The sequence below is a fragment of the Netta rufina genome (assembly GCF_964035555.1).
Source record: "Netta rufina genome assembly, chromosome: 7".
In the NCBI taxonomy this organism is placed as follows: Eukaryota; Metazoa; Chordata; class Aves; order Anseriformes; family Anatidae; genus Netta; species Netta rufina.
In genome coordinates, this window is record NC_140130.1 from 31,397,534 (window position 1) to 31,418,638 (window position 21,105).

General features: G+C 42.1%; 1 protein-coding gene across 5 annotated transcripts in view; it reads right to left on the bottom strand.

Annotated features, from left to right (window-relative positions):
- Positions 1-12,828: 12,828 nt before the first annotated feature.
- Positions 12,829-21,105, bottom strand: part of CACUL1 (CDK2 associated cullin domain 1) — a 46,556-nt gene continuing 38,279 nt past the window's right edge. Inside the window, exons 7-11 of one of the 5 annotated variants that reach the window (XM_084290309.1) lie at positions 19,664-19,802; positions 18,268-18,316; positions 17,814-17,842; positions 16,754-16,797; positions 12,830-15,805 (exon numbers count right to left, since the gene is read on the bottom strand). In XM_084290309.1, the coding sequence (XP_084146435.1) occupies positions 15,765-15,805; positions 16,754-16,797; positions 17,814-17,842; positions 18,268-18,316; positions 19,664-19,802 (302 nt within the window). In that variant the 3' untranslated portion in view covers positions 12,830-15,764. Of the gene's footprint in view, positions 15,806-16,753; positions 16,798-17,712; positions 17,843-18,267; positions 18,317-19,663; positions 19,803-21,105 lie in introns of all 5 variants that reach the window. The other 4 variants (XR_014618617.1, XM_084290311.1, XM_084290312.1 and 1 more) reach the window with 4 other exon arrangements.

The window sequence follows — 21,105 nt, forward strand, 5'->3', positions numbered from 1 at the left end:
TTACAGAAACGAGAGTGAAAGCACCAGCCTGTGGCAGGGAGGAGAGATTCTCCTTCAGGAAAGTGCCCCTTCTCAGCTCAGCACCTTGGGCAGCACAGAACGCAGGCAGTGCTAAGGTCACTTGGAAATTCAATTCTAAAAGAGATACTCCACAGTTAACATTTTCCAGCCTCGGGAGGACAGAATTGAGTTGTTTATTCAGAATGAAGCACATCTGGCTAATGTAAAGTTTGCTTGTAATTGGCCCCGATGAACAATAAAGTTGCAAACTCATTTCACCAGTGCCTGAACGTGCAGAAAGCAATCTGCCACAGGATGTTTTATAGGAAGCGCTGTGCTCCAGCATCATGCAGCCTGGTGCTGTGTGAATCACAGCCCATTTAACAGTGACATTGATGCTAGGCTGCTCCAGAGAAGGAAAGGCAGCTCTGCCCATTACATACCAGCCAACATCATTAGGGTCAATTACCCCATTAGTGCTGAAACAGACCACAGATTCCTTACATGTGAGCAGAGAGCTTCAATCCTCTCCAAGTATCACTTTCAACTAGCAATCACAAAACAGGCACATGGAGATATTCAGCTACTTACAAACAGCACTGAGCACCTAGCAGAATTAGGTCCTTAATTAGGATTTAATAAGCAGCTAATTGTAATGGCAGTGGTCTCATTAGCTTGATGCCTCATTACTGTGAACACAGATCAAGTTGAGAAAACCAGTCAGCCTTGCAAGCCTCTCCAAACAATGCAACTGGGGTTGATTAAAGCAAGCACTGCTTTTGTGGCAGCTACTAATGAAAAGCAATTTCATAGCCAATGGGAAACTAACAGTAATTTGTGTCACTCTTTTTCAGAATGTCTTTAGTAAGAAGCATGGGACCAGGAAGTTTGTTAATACTAAATAAATGCCAAAAATGGAGAGGAAGAATTCATAGTCAGCACTGCAAAATCGGGAACACTGGACTGGAATGATGTTTGCACCAAAGACAGCACATGAAAATTACTAATGACAGTTAATTGTAAAACCTCTAAAGCAAACCAATGTATTTCTGAATCATGAAGAACTTAACAGTATTTGGTTACCTGTTATGTCTATTTAAGCTGTAAGTTCCAGTATAAGTTCAGGTACTGCCCCACAGGAGCTGAAATCACGCTGAATTTTGACTGCAGTGTTCAACTTGCCTTTGATCAAACAAAAATGTCTGTCTAGTGATTCTCATCTGCCTCCATTTGTAGATGATCATAGCTACAGGTCCAAAATCAAGTTCTGCATTTATTAAGAATAGTATTTATTGCTATATGTTTCATATATCTTTTTTCTTGTGATTGCAGAAATTTAGAGAAAAAAATAGAGTGCTCCTTCGTGAAAATTAACGATCAATTAATTATTTCTGAATGCAAATCAAGAAGGAGTAGCCTCTATGCTCTGCTGCTCATCTGCTTTCAATCAAGAACATGAAGTTTTCTAAGGCTAGGAGTTTGCAGCAAGCCATTCTACATCATCTTTGCACCACACAGAACCAATGTGACAGCTGGTAAAACAAATTCAAAAGACATGGCTCATTAAAAAATAAATATTCTGGTCTTGATCTCCATGTATCAAAGTTTCTGCAAGTCATATATGAAAAGTCTTGTACAGAAGGGAATTGAAACTTTTTGAAGTTGATAGTGATATGGAAAATTACCAATCTGTGTGCATGTGTTTGTGTGTTGAAAAGATGCCTGCAAAACAAATCTTTACCTAGACTGCCCTTCAGGTGAAAAATACAGAGATATACTTACCACAGAGAGCATACCATGCTGATACCATTGTGAATCACTTTACGCTGGCACAGGCAGCATTTGCAGCATAGCAGCAAGCAGCTACACCCCTTGTGGACCATCACAGCTCTTGGTTAGCAACTGTTATGAAAAGAAACAATGCTCACAGCCACCAAAGCCAGAGAAATCCCTCAGAAGCCTGATGATGTGATTTCTCAGTAGTTAAGAGGCATTACTTATTACGCTGTGATGTTGCCACTGCCTTTGTCCTGCACAGGTGCCAGTATCTGCAGGCAACAGGCTGAGGGAGAGGGAGGACAACCAGCAGAAAAACCCTTATCTTTTTTTTTTTTTTTTTTCTGTTCTGTTTCTTTATTGGTTTAGATCTCTGAACTCACTCACCCTGAGATTAAAAAAAAAAAAAAAAAAAAAAAAAAAAAAAAAAAAAAAGCATCAATATCTTCACTTGGAGCATCAGTTGTGTGCTTACAGAGTCTATGGTGAACAAAGAGCACCACTCAAAGATGTTAACACACACAGAGAGGTTCTCAAGGATAGCCCAGCACCATTACAAGAGAGCAAACATGGATTTCACTCAGCCAGTTAATACAAAACAAGAACAAAGAGCCACGATGCTAGGAAGTCCGGCTGCCTGCTATTGATTTTATACCACAAAAATCCAATGAGAAAGTCTTTGTGAAAGGCTCAGGCAGCCTTCAGAGAGCTTGTTTCACACCAAAGTGCTGTGGCAAGCACAAGATTTGGGGCTGACCCAGGGATTTCTCCCAGCAGGCTGTCCCTGAGAGCTGCTCTGCACCTGCCAGGCGGGCTGCAAGAAGAGCAGCGGGTGCCCTGGTGGGCCCCACTCTCAGTTCTCCTGTGCTTTATCCAGGAAAGTGCTCATTGTCAAGGAGCTGGGTGGGACAGGAGGTCAGTGGATGGTGCTTTTCTCCAGCTACAGAACAAGAGGCTACACTTGCCTGGCCCACGAGCTGACCAGGAGCATGCAGCGTGCCCGTCAGGCAGCCCCAGCCTCCTGTAGCCCCATCCACATGTGGCAGCATTTTACCAGTGAAAATTACACCCGATCCTCTTCATCTCCAGTGCTGCACAGAAGGATGAAGCAGCTTATAGAGGCTTCATGCCTCCTGCTGTCAGTTTTGATCGCGTTGCTATGAAGCCTCCTGTAAGCAGCCAGCTCAGCTGGGCAGGAGTGAGGAGAGGAATAGAGGCAGGTCAGGATCTGTTCAGCTGGCAGTGGTTGTCACCTCTGTTTCCCTCCTTGAGGCAGAAACACAGAGAAAACAGGATCTGAGAAAGGCAATTCCAGTAACGGAACACGCTGCACTGAACGCAGCCAGCTGTGCTATGCAACCGCTCTCTGGAAGGAAAGAGCTACCTAATTACCAAAAGTGCCATTTCTAGAGACTGAGCAGCACCAGTCCCGGCTGTGTATGCTGCAGGATTTAGGAGCAATCTACATCAAAATGCTGCTGTGCGTCAGAGAGCGTACAGTCCAAACCAGACAATGTGGTGGACAGCAAGAAGGAGGACGTCAAAGGCAGACCAAGACTTTAAGCTTGAAAATTACTTAATGAGGCAAGGAGAGACAGGATTTATCATCATCTGTGCAGCAGCATCTAAGGGGAAACAGAGCTGGGAGGGCTGAACTAGAGAGACAGACAGACAGGTGCCCTGATCTGTGAAATATCCAAAACAGAAATGAGAAAAAAGCAATAATGGCCTCTTCATGGGTGAGGAATGGAGGCTTAGCATGGCTATATGACATTTTTAAAGTTAAGTACCCCAGTACTTGGAAAAGCATCGAGAGTACTGGACAGAAGAGGGCTAAAAATATGTGATACCAAGCTCAGGAGCATTTCCATACCTGGCTGCTATTTCCAAAGTTGAAGCAGGTACTTAAGTGATCAGGTACAGCTGAAGTACAGCAAGAAGTGAAATACAAATTTCCAAAATCACTGGCATTCTCCCTCTCACCCCCCCCTTACCTTGTACTGTAATTGCTTTCCAAAAATTACATTCAAATCTCCATAGTCAGTGCAGTTTCAACAGTACAGAGTGTGCAGAACTCTTAAATCCCCAGGCACTCTCAATGGCCACAGAGATGGAGAACAGCAGGTAAGTAATCATTGCAAAAACAGGGTATTTGCCTTATTCTGGAAAGATTTGTGGACTTGTTGTGCAAGGGACTGTCACACTAGCAATCTGTGTGAGGAAAAGCAAAGCTAGATGTTTTTTAAACTTATAATTTTGTTGTAAATGTAAGTGCTGAATACTTTTTAAAATTGTTCATAAATTGCATTACTCTAGCATTAACATTAATTTTGATGTTAGTGACTACTTGTACTTTATGGAGCTCTAAGAAATACACCAAGCAAAATCTGATTTTAGCAAAGAAAAAGATCTTGCAACTGGAACAAAAAGTCTCTCTCCCTCATGCCAAAGCCATAAAATTATTTCTCAGAAGTCAGTGGGGATTTTCCCACAAAGGTATGCATTTCCTGATAGCGAAGGTAACAACCAGCATTAAATCTTGGTGGCTCACCAGGCCCACAAGCAATTTGTGTCAGTTAATTGTGTCACCACCCCCTACAACAGGCCCTCCAGCAGGAGCAGAGCCACGGGGGACATGCAGGGACCAGAGACATCTTCTAGCTGAGCCTGTGACTGCAGGAGCCCAGAGTCACTTTGAGGGGCAGGAAGCTGTGCCCACCCAATTAATAGCTTCAGCCATTTTAGGAACCTTGTCACCGTACCTGCAAAGATGGGGTGGGGAAGGGACAGGCGATGGTTATGTTCAGTCTTGGAATACCAACCACAGTAATTCAGCAGCATGAGGTAGGGCCTAAGAGCATAGAGGAGTAGGAGACCTACGAAGAAGAAAGGAGCTTCAAGGCACAAGCTTCACCCTCTTGAGATGGGGTTCAGATGCCCACCTGCCACCAGACGTCCTTCATGAGCCCACTAAGTCAGGAGCGCCTGCTTCCCCCCAGGAGATACTATTCTACCACCTCCCAGGTTAAGGGACGTGCTGTGGAGAAAATTACCTGAAATGCTGAGAACTACAGGAAGATCTCAGGGACAAGAACCCATGTGAGAACACCTAACTATTTGTCACAAGCTGCATGGCCAAAGTCCTCCTGAGAGCTGCTCCAAGACCACAGCGCACAGTCAGGCGCCACACCTACACAGGACTTCCAAAGAGCTCTGTTCTCCCTCCCCAAGCTCTGTCACAGTTTATGAACACACAGAGCAGAAATTTGACAAGAGGGAAGACAACTGGGATCAGACTAGGTGACCTCAACCTCCCTTCTCGCCTCCTGCTATAAAAGTAATATAGTCAGAAACACTACTGCTGCTTCCTTCCCCCCTCCATGCTTCCATTTTGCTACTGCCAGTCCCCAAGAGCTGTGCCACCTATTTGGGGCAAGACAAGATACTCGCTACAAGCTCCTGCTCTCTAAAGGCAGCTTTGTGAAGCGTCTATTGAGAAAGCAGGCTCATATCTACGAAGGGTCACGTACCTTTGCCAGGATCCCCAGCCATACCTCCATCACCAGTTGTTCTCTCCCTTGGCAAAGGCAACCCAGTTCTGATGAAATCCTCATTAAAAGCCTCCTGAGTAGGAAAAACTATCTTCTACCTCCCATATTGCCAATATACATGTAGCTGCCGGCCTCTTCCCCTGTGTGCCCACGAGGTGCACACGCAGAGGGGCTGCAGGCAGGAATCTGCCAGCTGCTCGCCCTCAACCCCAGCCAGCTCTGGTGCCTCAGGGACATGTGTGGGGATGTGTGGTCTGAGGAAACGTCCAGCAGCCTGTGCTAAACCTGAACAGCACCTCATGAGGTTGCATGAGGGCTTCAGGCAAAGGGAGCCAAGCGATGCGACAGCCAATTCAGCCAGTTTGCCCCCACCACATGAAGCCTTTCCACTCGCTCCTCCACCAAAACTCAGAAAACATCCCTTAGGGAGCCCACAAACTCCTCAAGAGCCAGGCACATCTTTTCACTCACTTTGCTAACTTCCAGCCACCCCATTCACCTCCACACCACGGAGGTCAATCTTCCATGTCCCCCCAACTACTCCACCTGACTGGCACAGCTGAAGGATGGAGACCGAGGAGATCTGTAACAGCCACAGCTGGAACAGAGCTCCATTTCCCCTACATTATACCCATTTTCAGTGACAAACTGAACTCAAGTCACCTCTGTTACCATTTCTTGCTAGCGATCTGCCATGAACTCTTTGAGGTCAACAACCTCAGCAGAGCCCAGTGTCTGGCCTAGCTTATTGTCTGACCAGTTTCTGTATGTCTGGGCCGTTTGTTTAACCCACAGCCCCACACAACATCCCCATTTGGCTTGTGCGTAATTTAGGGAACAGATGAATGCCATTTCCGTTGTTGGCCAAGAGTGGATGTAGCCACGTGTCTGAGCGCTTGCTGAACAAACACCCCAGGTCAAAACCACACACAGCCTTCAGTATTCTGCAGAGAAACTCCTGCTGGGGTCAACGGAGGCAGAACTTCCATCGGTCTTCATAACACCAGCATCACCTATCTTGTGCCCTACCTTGTCTTTACAGCTGCTGCTTCACTTTGTGGTGTGGGTTTTGTTTGCAGCCCCATGATTTAATAATCCTGAACTATATTTTCAGACAAGAAAAATGTTAGTCTGCAGTGAAACAACCCTTTAACACTGAAGTAACTGCTGGTACCACCGTATGGCTAGATCCATGCAACCCTTTTTGAGCACAGAGTTGTCCCCAAGGAACCCCTCTTACTATCACCTGGTTTGTAAGAGAACAGCCAACACTGCTACCAAAGGCAGATTACTGAAGGTTACTTTTTCATGTCCTCAACTTCTAGGAATTCTCCACAAAATGGGAATAAGCCTTTCCGACAGCTCTGACTCAGAGTGATAGGCAGAAGTGACAGGTTTGGACAGCTTGAGAATAAAAGCAGAGAGAACACACCTGCAAACAGCATCAGCTTCATGCATACTGACAGAGACTATAAAAAGGTGAGAGCAGAAGAGAATTGTAAATCATAGGAGTGATGAGGAGTAAATCAGGAGTACTTGATTAGTGGCATATTAACACCTACAGAAGAACAGCCTAGAATTGCTGGTAGAAATTTTAAATATATTTAAATTAATTCCCCCATTCCTGAGGAAGCCATTATGTTGACACTGGTGGTACCTAACATTTCGATCTGTTTTGGAACATCAAGCTACCAGCATTTTAATCTTTTCTGCAACATGATTATTAAGGAAAATTAAAATGCAGCTCTGCTAAATGATTGCCAGTACATCATCCACGCAGAAGTGGGAGCAATAAGACCTAATTTGACAACTGCAACCTCACCCAGGGTAATTAACACAAGCAGGGTTATTAAGCCTAGAGGAATTCAGGTCATGCTATTTCTCTTCAGAAAGAGACAGAAACCTCCTATTTGCATCATTGTCCTTCCTTAACTGAATATTCCCATCCTGTTGGAGTGGCCCACTTGTGAGCATGCTAGCCACACAGGGAGCCTAGCAGGGAAGTCAGGGGGATACAAAGGAATTCAGCTTCTGCAAATCAGGAGACTCTGGAGAGCTGAAATAGAGACTTGGCATTTAACTTTAGGTGGAAAACTACAAGTTTCAATACAGACATTGCTTTGGAGAAGCTAAAGGATGCTGAAATTGTGCCTATGAAGGTACACACCTTTTGCAGAATCTTAGTGTGCAATCAAAGACAAGATCTTCTGAACAAAGTGCTGCCTCCTCTTTGTTCATGACTTGTCATATTCCACATGATCTGGTAGTTTTATTGTTAGCTCTCTGTGATTCCAAAAAATGCTCAAAGATTAGTATCATTAGTATCAGTTCATTAGCCTTAATTTGAATGATATAAAACTGAAGTCAAAATGGCTCTATTAAAAGCAGCCAGATCTGCTTTTTTTCCCCTCTGTATAGGTAGCTCATGGAAGAAGTAAAGAGAATAATTTAATAATTGCTAAAGCATTTCCTTGTATATGACACAAGAGGAATTTGCCAGATTATATTAAACTTGAAATAAGTCATTCTGAGGATGCACACCAACCCAAAGCTAAATTAGCTCCAGTGGGAACTAACTTCACAAGCATTATCTTTCAGGATGCTTTTAAAAATCAATAAAGCTCTTGAAATACTTTAAATACAACCAAAGATTTGCTGCAAAGTAGCTAAATCTACTTAAGAGTGGAGGTTTGTTCAGTCCTGGGGATTGGTAAATGGAAACCTAAGCACCATTTGGTGGTACAAATAATAATATCCTCTGTTGCCCAGTGCTCACCTCCAGCCTACTTACTTCACTTCAGTAAATCCAGGGACAAAGGATAATCTCTTGTTTCCCTGTCTGTTAGGCAAAGCAAGTTCTAACCCCAAAGGTTAGCTATGGGGCACATGCACACCCTTCATTACACCTTTAATTAAAAATGTAGCATCAGGGCCTTGGGTACCCCTGCTGTGATGGGATGCTCAGAGAAACCGTGCCAATCTCTCAGAGGTTTTGCAAATTTTGATTTCTTACAGAAGAGCCCAGAGATGACATGCTTTTGCAATCATGCCTCAAAGATGACTCCTGAAGTGTAGGTGAAAGTTTGTTCTGCAGCAACAATCGCAGATGTTAAACCTCAGCCACAGCAGACGAGTTGCTGCTGAACTGCTCTGCTCAGTCTGCTTCGCCCATTTTGGATCTTCAGAGGCAAGTAGATGCTTTGAAGATGAGTAGTTGTGCTGGCAAGCTGACAAGAGGACTTGGCAAACTGTAAGCTGCTTGCTGTCCTGTAATGGCAGATCCTGAAGTTGCAGAGGATCAGTTCGTCCAGCCTCAGAGGATTCACAGCAAAAAGTCAGTGCACTTTGCACTGCAGAAACACCTTGCTAAATAAAATGAATATTCTCTTGCTAAAAGTTTTTCTTGTTTACTTTTACCCAAGGAAATCAACTTGGCAATTCCCATTTCATCAGCAGGATCAGAGTCAGATATCACAAATTCCTGCCTGAAGTCATCATCTGTGATGTCAGGGTTTGGACACGGGAGTGTACCAGCAACACCTGTGTGCTAAAACAGGGAGCTCTAAAGCATGAATAATGATGGCTCGTTTTGGTAGTTTATAGCATGGATATGTGCATTCACATGGCAATACAGTAGGGCAGATAATTCAGCAAGCCCGTGGCAAGTGAGAACATCTAATGGTGATTTCCACAAAGTGCTTGGTGACATTCCTCACAAAAAGCTCTCTTAAAGATATATATATATATTATAATAATAATACAAAGCACCAATAAATAATGGATAAGCTTTTCATTGTGAATAAACTGCCACTTGAAAGCTACAGAGTAGAAGCTGACAGCTCCCTCAGCAGAGAGGTGCCCAGCAGACCACCACAGTGCCTGGTGGACCGCGTCAACCGCTGTATTCACAAAAACCTGAAAAAGAGGTAAACAGTAAAAGTAGCTTCCAGGGGAGTAGAAAAGAGGGTGGCTACAAAGAGCTACAGGACATCATTACACCAAGCAACACAGTAAGTGACACAGCTTACTCAACGTTGCATCAAATGTCAACATGATGCATTAGAAAAACACAATCCGAATTCTCCTCTCCCAAGAGGAGCTCTGAGTTACTGCTACCCACAAACGAGGTCTTTAGACTGGAACAAAAGCTCTAAGAAGCGTCGGTTCCATATGTACTGGTTATCAAGATAAGGCAAATGTTATGTCAGAGAATTATAATAAAGAATTTTTATACCAAACCATGAATCAGGTGAGGGATTTATATCAACAGTTATGGGTGCAGTTTTTCAGTTCATGACACGTCCCTTGAGGGAGACATGGAGCACAAGCATGCAGGAAGGATCTTGTTTTAATTCATGGGTGTCTCGTTCCTGCATATCTGTATTTAATAAGTACAGTGCTCTCTGAAACAGAAGATTGGAGCCACAACCAGATAGCATACAATCACTTGAACATGCTTGTAGAAGTTGTAACTGGGGGAACAAATAGGCTAATGAGTTTATTTATATTATAAGCAGATAATCACCAGGTATGATGCATCTCTGTACTTGGATGAAATTTTGCCTAGCATTCACTGGAACAGACTAAAATGTGGTCAGCACAAAAGCACAGCAGAAGCTGTGGCCATTACCAAGATACAGCAGTGAACCCCCTTGGGATGACAACAGATACACACTCTTTCCATTACATAATTTTAAGGGAACTTCAAGGGGACTGCAGGCATGCAGCAGTCAAAATCCTGTACCTTGAACAATGTGGGCTATGCAAGGAACTGGGAACAGCAGGTGCCTACTCAAGACTAAACACTAAATTAATCTAAGAACCAAGCAGGCCTGTTTCCCTGCTGCTCTTGCACAGGTAGGGCAGGTCTTGCCTGTCAAGTTCTGCTCCCAGCTCCTTTGATGAGAAAGCTTCAAGTATCAGCAGGCCACGGCTGGCAACACAGAGAGACAAAATGGAAATCTTGAAGTATGCACACTCTGTGCTATGTGGCACCTGCTCATGAAAGGTTTTGCTTTATCTTATCCATACAGAGAACCTAAGTCAGGCATCTTAAAAAATGGGCAATTTAACATTGCATGCTCTAACCTCCCTCCTCCTCTAACCACAGGAACAAGTCACCCTGAAGATAAGATGTGAATTTGCAGTACATCAGCTATTCCATGGGAATATCCGTGGAGATTCTTTTTGGGCATATGCTCACAGATAACTTACTTCAGAGTCACAAGGTGCTTCTATGGGACAGCAACATGAACCTAATCAGATACACCACGTCACCTCATCAGCAGCAAGCTCATGGCTCTGCATACCTTGTATTTCAAAGAGGTGCTCTCGTCCTGACACAGGGTAACACCTTCTGCCCATCCCGGGATGGACATTTACGGATTGCTCTCTGTACAAAACCTTTCAGCTTGCTGACAGATGGCAGCCAACAAGTAACTTACCTGCTGCCCACAAGAGGAACTGGCGATAACCCAGGTCAGCTCGGAAAGTTTGTCTTAAGGAATGATTAGCTGAAACACAACTCTAAAGAGACAGTAAGTGCTTTTATTAAATTTGTTTTGATGCCATCATTAGGAGACTCAACTTTCCTGTTTTGTGCTAATTAGACCAGCCGGCAGAAGCCCAGAAAGAGGAACATCAATCAAGGGCATCTGGAGCACTGCAGGAACAGACAGAGAGAGACTGCCAGAAGGGATTTCTGAGTGCTCATTGCCTACGAAGTTTTGGAATCCCCTTCAACCAGTCATTCAAGTTAGGTCAAGACACACGGATTTAATCCTTCCAGCCCCTCTAGCAAAGTGCAAAGTCAGGGAGCTTTCAGCTGAGGCCAAATCAGCAGGTCTGTCTCTAACACAGGAACACCAACCTCCTGCACCTCCTGACAGATGCTGAGACTTCCCCTCATACGTGATTCTGCTCCGCATCCAAAGGCAGCATATTTAACTACTGATAAAAATGAATTTACATTCTCCAACCTTTTTTTTCTGTAACCATTGGTACAAAAATACCTCATCAGGCCTGCATCACACCAACTTGTGGTATAAAAAGTAATGTCCTATTGGGCAACATACCTTCCTCTGTGCTGTAATTACTAAGAAAATGACACCTACCAAAGCCTACCCTGGTACACGCCTTCCACAGCTGCCATTTTATCTGAAGCTTGAAAGGCTACTAAAAAGATCCTTTATCCAAGATGAATTCTAGAATTCAAACACTGCAGTGCTACAAGCACAGCACCCCCAATGCGACTGATTGTCCTGGACCAAGTTATGTTGGAGACCAGCAAGTGAGATCAGTGACAGACACCCATAACCCATCCCTGGAGGAAAAAACCTTCTCTTCCAGCTAAAGACCCTTTCAAGAGAAAGCTACAGAAGGCAAGATCCCTGACTCTGCCTACAAAGTCTCTGCTATCTTACCTAGCGATAAAGATTCAGTAGGACTCAGCATTTCCTGTCACAAAAGGCATACTAGCTATGGGCTGGGATCGGAGATTGTGCTGAGGCTGTGTGACAGGACACGGCTACGTGCTGTAGTGCTGGCCTGATCTGCGTGCATCTGCCTCCACAGCCACTCCACCCCCACTGCTTGCATGTGGCCAAAGGCAGAGCAGGGACGGCTGCACCTCATGGCAGTGAGGCACCGCGTCTGCTCCTGCCTCTTCGTGACAGTTTTATTCATAAGAGCAACTTCTTTGCTTTTTCCACGCTTAGAAAAGTGCTGGAACACCACGGTTAAGATCTCAAAGAATCAGAATAGCCCAAGTTGGGAGGGACCCACAAGGATCATCGAGTCCAACTCCTGGCTGCACCCAGGCCCACCCAAAAATCAGACCACACGCCTGAGAGCATTGTCCAAATCCTTCTTGAACTCTGGCAGGCTCAGTGCCATGACCCCTGCCCTGGGGAGCCTGTCCCAGTGCCCAACCACCCTGTCAGTACAGAACCTTTTCCTGATACCCAGCATGAGCTGCCCCTGCTGCAGCTCCATGCCCTTCCCCCAGGTCCCATCACCGTCACCTGTCCCTTGGGGTTGTCATCACAGACGTGAAAAGCAGTGATCTGCCACTCAGAACTTGGCTCTGTGGTGTTTTTTTGTTGTTTGGTTTGGGGTTTTTTGTTTGGTTGGGTTTTGCTTGTAAACACACAGAAAGGAAATGATCATGTCAGAGAAAAATTAAAAGGCACGAATGGGACCGAGCAAAGAACAGGAGTCAAACTTTTGCTTGAATGCAGTCAGTTCACAAACACTCAACTGCAGGAAGGCATCAAGGAAATCCAACCGTAGAAGAGCTGAGCACTTATCTGCATGGACCATTCTTCATTGTTTGTGTCAAAGACCGTCTTGCCCATATCTTGGCAATATCCCTACCACCACAGCAGTCAGCAGCGTGAACTTAAGTACTACAGCCTTCAAAATCAACAACTGAAATTTGTCTAAAAATAGTTTAATGTAGCAAGTTTGGCTATAGAACCAGTGCAACATAAAGAGGACACCCATCATATAACCAACTTTACTGCTTAATCTTAACAGAGTAAGCTACAGATGCAATGGATTTACCACAAGTTATTTGGTTAAATTAAATACTGCAGTTAGGATCATGCTGTTCATAATTGTGGCTTTACAGTACCAATGCGTAAGTTGGCTGAGTTAGTTTTACTGTAAAATGCAAGTTTACAGAGAAACAAATAATTTAGTATAGTATGTTGTATTCCGTTTCATGCTCCGTCACAATGATAAAGTCTTAGACAAACAATATTTCAGCATTATGTGGATAATGCCAAAACATACAGAAAATTTAATGCCAGATTTACAACATAATACAGTGCTTAACAAACAGATTTCTTGTGTATGTTGGCCAAGTGAGAAGGCTACACAGGACTGAGAAGCATCCAAACGCTACTCGTAGTGCGTACGAAGTGAACACGCCGCCAGGAATGCTTTACCTTCTGAAGGAAGTGTTGTCCTAAAGTTTGTGTCCCAAGCATAACGCAACAAAATGAATGCAAAACCCTTGCCTCAGCCATGAAGCAAGAGCACTCACTGTATACTTTCAAACTTAACCCAGAAAAACACTTCAAAAAGAGGAAGAAGAGTTGTAATCTCTTGACAATGATGACAGAACTTGATTACTGTACTATGGGAACGGCCGTGATGCTGTAAACAAACTTCAACCGAATTTGGTTAATGCATCTACTCTTAACCCAAGAACATTGTCATTTCAGCACAGACTGGTTTTTAAAGCTAAAGACGCTACCAGAGGTTTTATTTTTGTTTAAAGCCAAAGCTGGTAAAAATCTGGAAGCCGGCAGATCATTTTTTGTTCCCTACCAGTTTTCATCAACTTCTCCACTGTGTACTGCAGGAAAATTTTTCAAAACACCTGTTTCTGTCTAATGCTGCTTCAGTTGAAGTAGCTGGTAGCAAAGTTGAAAGAAATGCTCTGAGCATTTGAAAATCCCTACTCAGAGTGGTTTGCTTTTTCTACTGTTAGGTATGGGGTCAGACTGCTGGCATTGTTCTACAAGGAAAACGAGACACGTATTCATTTTTACTTTTAAAAGAAAAACTTCCTCAAAATTAAATCAGCTTTGCAAGCATGCAAAGAAATATATAGGTAAACCAGACTGGAATCGCAATCAGACTGTCAAATCACAACAATGTCCTTTTCCTTCTCTTTTTTTTTCCTCCAAATTAAATGTGTTGCCAGAGTAGTTGGTGTGAAACTGATGGAATTAAATTCATTTACACGAAGTCTGGTTACAAAGCAGAAAGAAAATGAAACTTCATCCCTGCCGCTTCTGGTTTTTTATTATTAATATTTTTCCTGCATTTTATAATGTAACACATGCAAGCATAAAGGGGTTTCTGGTGTCTGTGTTGTGTTTTTTCCCCCCATCAGGCTTAAGAGTTGTGCAAGACAAAACTGAATAAACTTTTGCTTCATTTCAGAAAGACTTTATATTAGCAACTTATTTCTTTTTCATAACTAAAAGATGATAAAAATAAATCCATACTAATAGAAAAACAGTCAAACTGCTCTTTCAAGTACATTTCTCCCCTCATAAAGGAATTGCATTAGCCATATACGGATTAAAACCCATGTCACAATCATTAGCATTCAGACCTTAGGTCCAGATCTCCCAGCACTGGACTCAGCTGGACTTGCAGCTGAGTTTACACAAGCCTGGAAGCAGGAGGCTGATAGGTACACGTGCATGCATTACACCACTCTCGAATTCCCTGATTCTGACTACATCCACTATCACACCCCCATCGTGTCCCTGAAGCAAGAGAAGTGGCGCAGGAGCCACAAAGTGATCTTGGACAGATGGCATCATTCCCTGATCAGGTGCAAAGCTGGTTTCTGCTGACAGAGATGCACTTTGCAGACCTATTAGACTGGAGAATTTTGTCCACAATCCACCCTAAAAAAAAAATTAGCCTTGGCAGCTTCTGTTTCTACATAACACAGCATAAAATACAATTTAGTATTTCCTTTAGTCTCGAATTCACATCTCAAACTGTTGCAATTATGGAAGCCAATGAAAAGTTAGAGAGGGGTTTTTACAAGAGTTGGTCCCAGCATTAGACACTAATACATATGAAAAATGAAAAGGGACAAACTTCCAAGCCACTATTAGTGATGGTATTAGGTTCAACTTTTCTTCCTTCTTAAATTCACCTCCTATCCATACAAGAGAAAAAGTGCAACTTTGCAGCATGTTTGTTCACATCAAGTTTTTCCTCAAGAACACATTTTGCAGTAACAAAGTATGGTCTATAAAGTTGCAAAGTGCACAAGCTGAAGGCACAGAGTACAAACACATAGGAAAACAGAGTTCAAAGTAACAAGTAACAAATAAAGAAAAAAGAAAAATCTGGAATTTAAAACTCCCTGACAGAAGATACATTTATATGGGACCAACTCTTAAAAGGTGACAATTTTTACACTAATGAACAAATACTGCAAAATAATGAAACTTTATTCTTATTATTTAAGTAAAAGATCCAGAAAATACCTTGAAGTTTAAAAACTAATACACTGACGTGTTAACTAGTTTTAAGAATGTCCTTAATATTAAGAAAAGAGTGCAAAAAAGGTTCTTCCATTCTAACGCTTTTGGAAGCTGCTGATTTCGGCTGCCCATTCCCACTTTGAAAGGATTATTTTTCAAGGTGCGTTCCTCACAATAATCGCAGAGCATGAACTTGTTGAGAGACTAGACCAAGGAAACATGTCTTTCAAAGTCATCCCAATTATAGCAGCAACTGACATTTTATCATATAAAGAAGAAAGTCCAAAACTCTTCTTCGAGGCATAGTTCGTGTCAGAACTTGAGTATCAGCAGTTGCCAAAGGAGGCTCCAGTTACCTCCTGTGCTCCTCCAGTGTCTGTTCTGGCTAGGAATAGAAGCTGATCCAGTATATTCACTATCTGTACCCCCTGGAGCTTGCACAAGTTGATGAGCCATCTGAAATACAAAAAAAGTTCAAGATATTCTCTCATTAAAAATCCACCCTCTGTCCTTTGCCCCCTTACCCAAACAATCCTAAAAACAGCATTGCCTGCAAAACACCAACAGCGTAGCCTGAAGATGATATACCAAGCAAACAGCCATTCATTTCAGGTTATAATAAGTATTCACAATAGAACCGTATGACATTTATGGCAGGAAATAAAGCAAACACACTCTGTTGAAAGGACAGGAAGAAACTTGGTGGAAAGTGTACAATAAAATGAACTGAAGTTAACAGCGCCAGAATAGATACTATTATCCAAACCTGAAGGCTATTTAAGGACAAGCAATCAAATGCTAGAGGCCACACAGCCAGCTAGCTGCATGCAGAGGTGCAGCCCCCAAGTTCTCACCATCCCCAGGAGCCCAGAGGTCTGCCCATACGCTCAAGCTGGGGGGGGAGTGCAATATACTGCAGGGCAGGGTTAGAAGCCACATTCAGTGCAGGTCTACATTGTTCTACTCCCAGTTTGTTCGGAAATACTGATATTCACTGCACCCAGAACAGACCTCTGCAGAGCCACATCTGGCACACGTCCACAGAACATCCCTCGATTTCATCTTACCGCTCTGAGAATACGCCCGAGCACTGCATCTTTCTTGCTCCAGGTTTCCTTGAGATGCTTGACTCTGGGCAAGACTTTCCTCGACTGTCGGGCAAGACAGTCACAACCCTCACTGACGCCAAGAAATAAAGCCACAACTACCACTTCTAAAGTGCCTACAAAACCTATTATTCTAGCATAAAAGGAAACTAGATTTGTTATAGAGTACAAGCAGCACAGTTCAAAAGGAATACTTAGTAGAGAAACACACAGACAGACAAATATCCTCTCTTCTTGCTTATTGAAAAGAACTTTAACCAGAGCTGGTACAGTATCAGAGTAGAAGATTCATACTTACTGTAAGTTAACTCTTCTCCAGCTCTCTTGCGTGACTGGTCACCTCTAGGAAAGAGGAAGAAGAGAGAGACGTTCACTTGAAAAAAGCAAAATGGTAACAAAATACTTCAGCACAACCATCAACTTCTCATGGACTTTTAGAAACAAAAAATAAACACGGTAGCAATAATACATCACTGTAGGATTCTCAATTTGCTGAGCAGGAATACTAGATAATTTTATTTACTTAATTAGTAAAGTCTGAAAGTTCATCTTTGTAGAACGGTATTTGTACAAAATGAAGATGAGAAAGTGCCCATGCACACTGTGGTCTCGTCATGCATAAAGTTGTTTCCTTTAGTTCTATAAGGTTTGGTTGAGAAATTTGAATTATATTTAAAATTCTGCGTCTATCAGCCTAAAACAGTAAGATATGCCTGGAAACCCAGTAGTCTAAGTAAGTCTAAGCTGACAGCATTCCCTCTCCAAGCAGAATATTTCAATAACCAGATTTGTATAAACACATGTTGACAGCATTCCTCCTGAAAACCCAGAGCAAAATTCCTATCCATTTCGGAAAAAAAGAACACCACTGCTTTTATTCTTATGCACACAAACTCTTAAGGCTGGAAAATCTTGCTCCTTCACAAGTTTCTTATGACAACAGATACACTGTTGAAACTGTTGTATAAAGAAGAGAGGCTCCGATATATTTTCATCACAGTAGTTATAATTTCACGTTTATCTGCTGGAAACTGGTTGAAATTGGGGATTCTAATAATATGAAGTGTTTTTCTTCTAAAACCACTCTTAAGGTGATAGACCTGCTGCGTATGCCTTGATTAAGCTCTTTCACAGGAGAAATACCACTGGGAGACTGGCTTGCATTCCCATTTTTTGCAGCAATCGTTTATAATAGTGCTGATCAGCTGACTATTTCAACTAGAGCCTGACAGGCCATTAATGCTGAAGACACCTCACTGTGCTGTATTCCTCATGGTTATTGTTGTAGGAAATGCTGCAGCGAAGACATCACCATTTTTGACACAATTATGGAAGAGTGAATGATATTTCTTGCTAACCCAACAGAGTACAAAGGAGCGTGCCAAGTCTGTTAAAAAAGAAAAACAACCCTTTTATACATATGTACATATAAATCTATATGTAGAAATATAACCTTATCATTTATAACCTTTCAGAATTGTTGTGTATTTCTGAACATGGAGAGAGGCTTATTACATCCTGAAATACATTTCAAGGCAAAATGCATTTCAAATATCACTGCAAAATGCCACACAACAAATACATTAACTGTACACACTGTACTTTAACTCTTTGAATACCCTCCAGGCTTACAAGAATGCACCAACTCCCTGACATACAGAATATTGGGCAAAAACACATTCACCACAGACTAAAAGCAGTCAGTTATTCCACTGCAATGTCATATTTTGCATTGGTTATTTAGTAAATTGAAAGCAAGCCACACAGAAAGAGCAGTTGCACCACTAGGGTGGGCCAGTTTTCTAAACCTACAAGCCATATCAACGCTCTCCAGGTGGCCAATAACTGGAAGGTCACATAACTGCAGAAAACCAAAAAGACAGGAACTCAGAAGTCAGCCTGCAAACATGTCACACAGAAACCTTTACTTAGTTCTTCCCTGTATGACCATCCTCAAGCCTTAATCTCTTCTTTGTCCCCCCCCTGCTGTACATGACACAAGGCAGAAACAGTTTCCTATGGATTTGCAATGGTTCCAGTGCAAGAAAAGGTTGAAAATTAGAGAAAATTAAGTGTCCCTTTTTTGTTTTGTTCTGTGCATTATGTTTATTGTCAGCATTATACGTCTACTCAGTTTCAAACCATCTCCAACTTCTGCTTCCTGGGCCAAATGCAGTGCATTTCACAGCTCTTATGGCTTTGTTTTCAATATCTTATCTCTTGCACATCCATACAAAAACAACTTCTCTCAATAAAAAGCCAGCAAACAAAAGCAGTTCTCTCTCTTCTTCTTGATAAAGAGTGTAGCGACAACACTATTTTTATTTGGGTCAGTAGCGCAGTTTAGAAGCTCACTGATTCACTACATTTTGAAGAGAGAGAGCCTGAGATGACCTTAGAGGAAAACTACACAAGAGTATGAAATCCAGGACTACATCTAACAGGAGACATACCCACAGCAGGTAGGCGTTCAAACTACAAGACCAGGTTCTCAGCGTTCCACAGGTAAAGTAAAGAAAGTTGTGTGCTTTTCACACAGAAATGAAACTACCAGGAACTGAGCATGATAGCTTTCCCAGCCTGATCTTGGTTTGTCAGACTAGTGCCAAAGCAGTACACAAACGTGGTAAATGTGCTCTGCTCTCACCAAGCCAGACAGATAAAAGAGCACACAGTAACTGGCAGAGCCCACGCTGAACAAGATAGGTAAGGAAAATTTTCTATCTCTTAGTGTTTGTTCATCCCCCAATTCAAAGCTCAGTCAGAAGAGAAATTCTCATTTAAACTAAATACCTGGCCTGCATAAATAGCTCTGAAGGTAGAATAAGAAATCATCAACTTAATAACATTTGGAAACATCATAAAAAAGTCAGCTCAGAAAATAAATGGCCAACATAAAAGGCTGAATGAGACCATGACCATGCATTAGAAATGCAATCAAAGCACAAGGAAGCATGAACTGTTAAGTAATCTGTTTCATGAAAATATTTTAAGACTTCTGGTCTTCTGACTATGGGTTCTATCTGCAGGGTTGGTAGTGCTCAAAACATGCAAAATTAGGCCATATTTTAGATATTGAGCTTTGAAGGTTCTTTATAAACTCTTAAAGTAATTCTTCAATATTTTTATGTGTATCCATTTTTACTATTTCAGCACTGACCATCACAATTGTTACAGAAGACTTTTAATTATTAATAATTATTATTACCTAGCAAATCCATTCTGCATAAGTTCTCTTTGAAGTTTCTGGTCTTGAGCAGCATATTCTTGAAGCTCAGATTCCACTGCAGGGGGTAGAATGTTTGGGATGAATTTAGAAAATAAAGCTGGTGCCATCTGTACCCATTCTGTAAGGAAAACCAACCAAAAAAAAATAAAAATGGAAGGAGATCTGTGAAAATTTTGCTGTTTGGAAAAGAATTAGTAGCAAATTTATTATATACCTTTGTTCTATTTTAAATAACTTCTAGGATTTTGAATTAAAAACCAATAGAGCAAATATTCAGAAAGCAGAACAAATATTCAGACTGTTAAACTCAGATATTTACATGTAGATAAAGGAATTTCTTTGTGTCATCAACCTCACTATCAAACTGAAATTCACTTCTTGCTGTGTCTCTCGAGGCCTGCTGAATCTTTGGATGCTCTCAGAGATGTATTGCAGATGCAAACCCACCTTGAAAAAAAGATTATCTGCAGCATTTTACTCTGGGAAGGAGATTCTCAGAGCTTGCACCACTCCTCCCTGAGTCTTACCTTCTAGGAAGCACAGTAATAACACCACACAACCCTGCCTCTCCATCCCCCACTTCAGATGGACTGACAATTCTTGCACTGATCTTCCAAAGCTTAGATGAACATTTGCTAATATCCATCATACAATTTTAACTTGTATGGGTTCAGCTTCAGGATAGCAAGCGTGATTTAATTTCACTACACCAAACATTGCCTTCCAGGAGCAAGATGCGTTTACCTTAAAGCCTCTTCAATGCAGCTAAGAAACACAGGAGACTGAACAAAGGATGAAAACAGTGTTTATAGCAACCGTGTAAGAAGTTCTGAGAAAAAGTATATACACTTCAAACATTTCTAAACCTACATTTTCCAGAGGTTGTAGCAGTTATCTTAAACTGCATCTTGACACTGTAAAAAAGGAGTGCTTTATGTTCACTAAGGCACATTGTAAGTTTTTATCCAATTCCCACACATGGTTGCTTGGTTAATGCCAAGCTTCAACAGTCTGTCATCAGCAACCCCACAAAAGTAATGATTACTGGTGTATAGGTGGTTTAAACAACAGGAGAAAAAAAAACAACGCACTAACCTCCTTCATCATGATAGCAGTGCTTGATAACAAAATAACCATACAGACTTGAAACAGCACTTTTCATCTTATACAATGCAGTAAAAAATAAATAAATAAAATAAATAAATAAAATGCTTAACAACTCCTTCAACAGCTGTGTTCCTAGAGAAAAAGGAAAAATTACAGAGCAATTCCTGAAGAGATGATTGTGCACGTCTCTGTAGGCCCGCTGAGAAGCGCTGCTTTGTGCAACTGAATTCAGCCGAGAGAGAAGACTTGCTAAGAGTGGGTGAATTTCTCCATTTCCATTACCCTTTTTGTTCTTCCCAGAATGATATGGATGG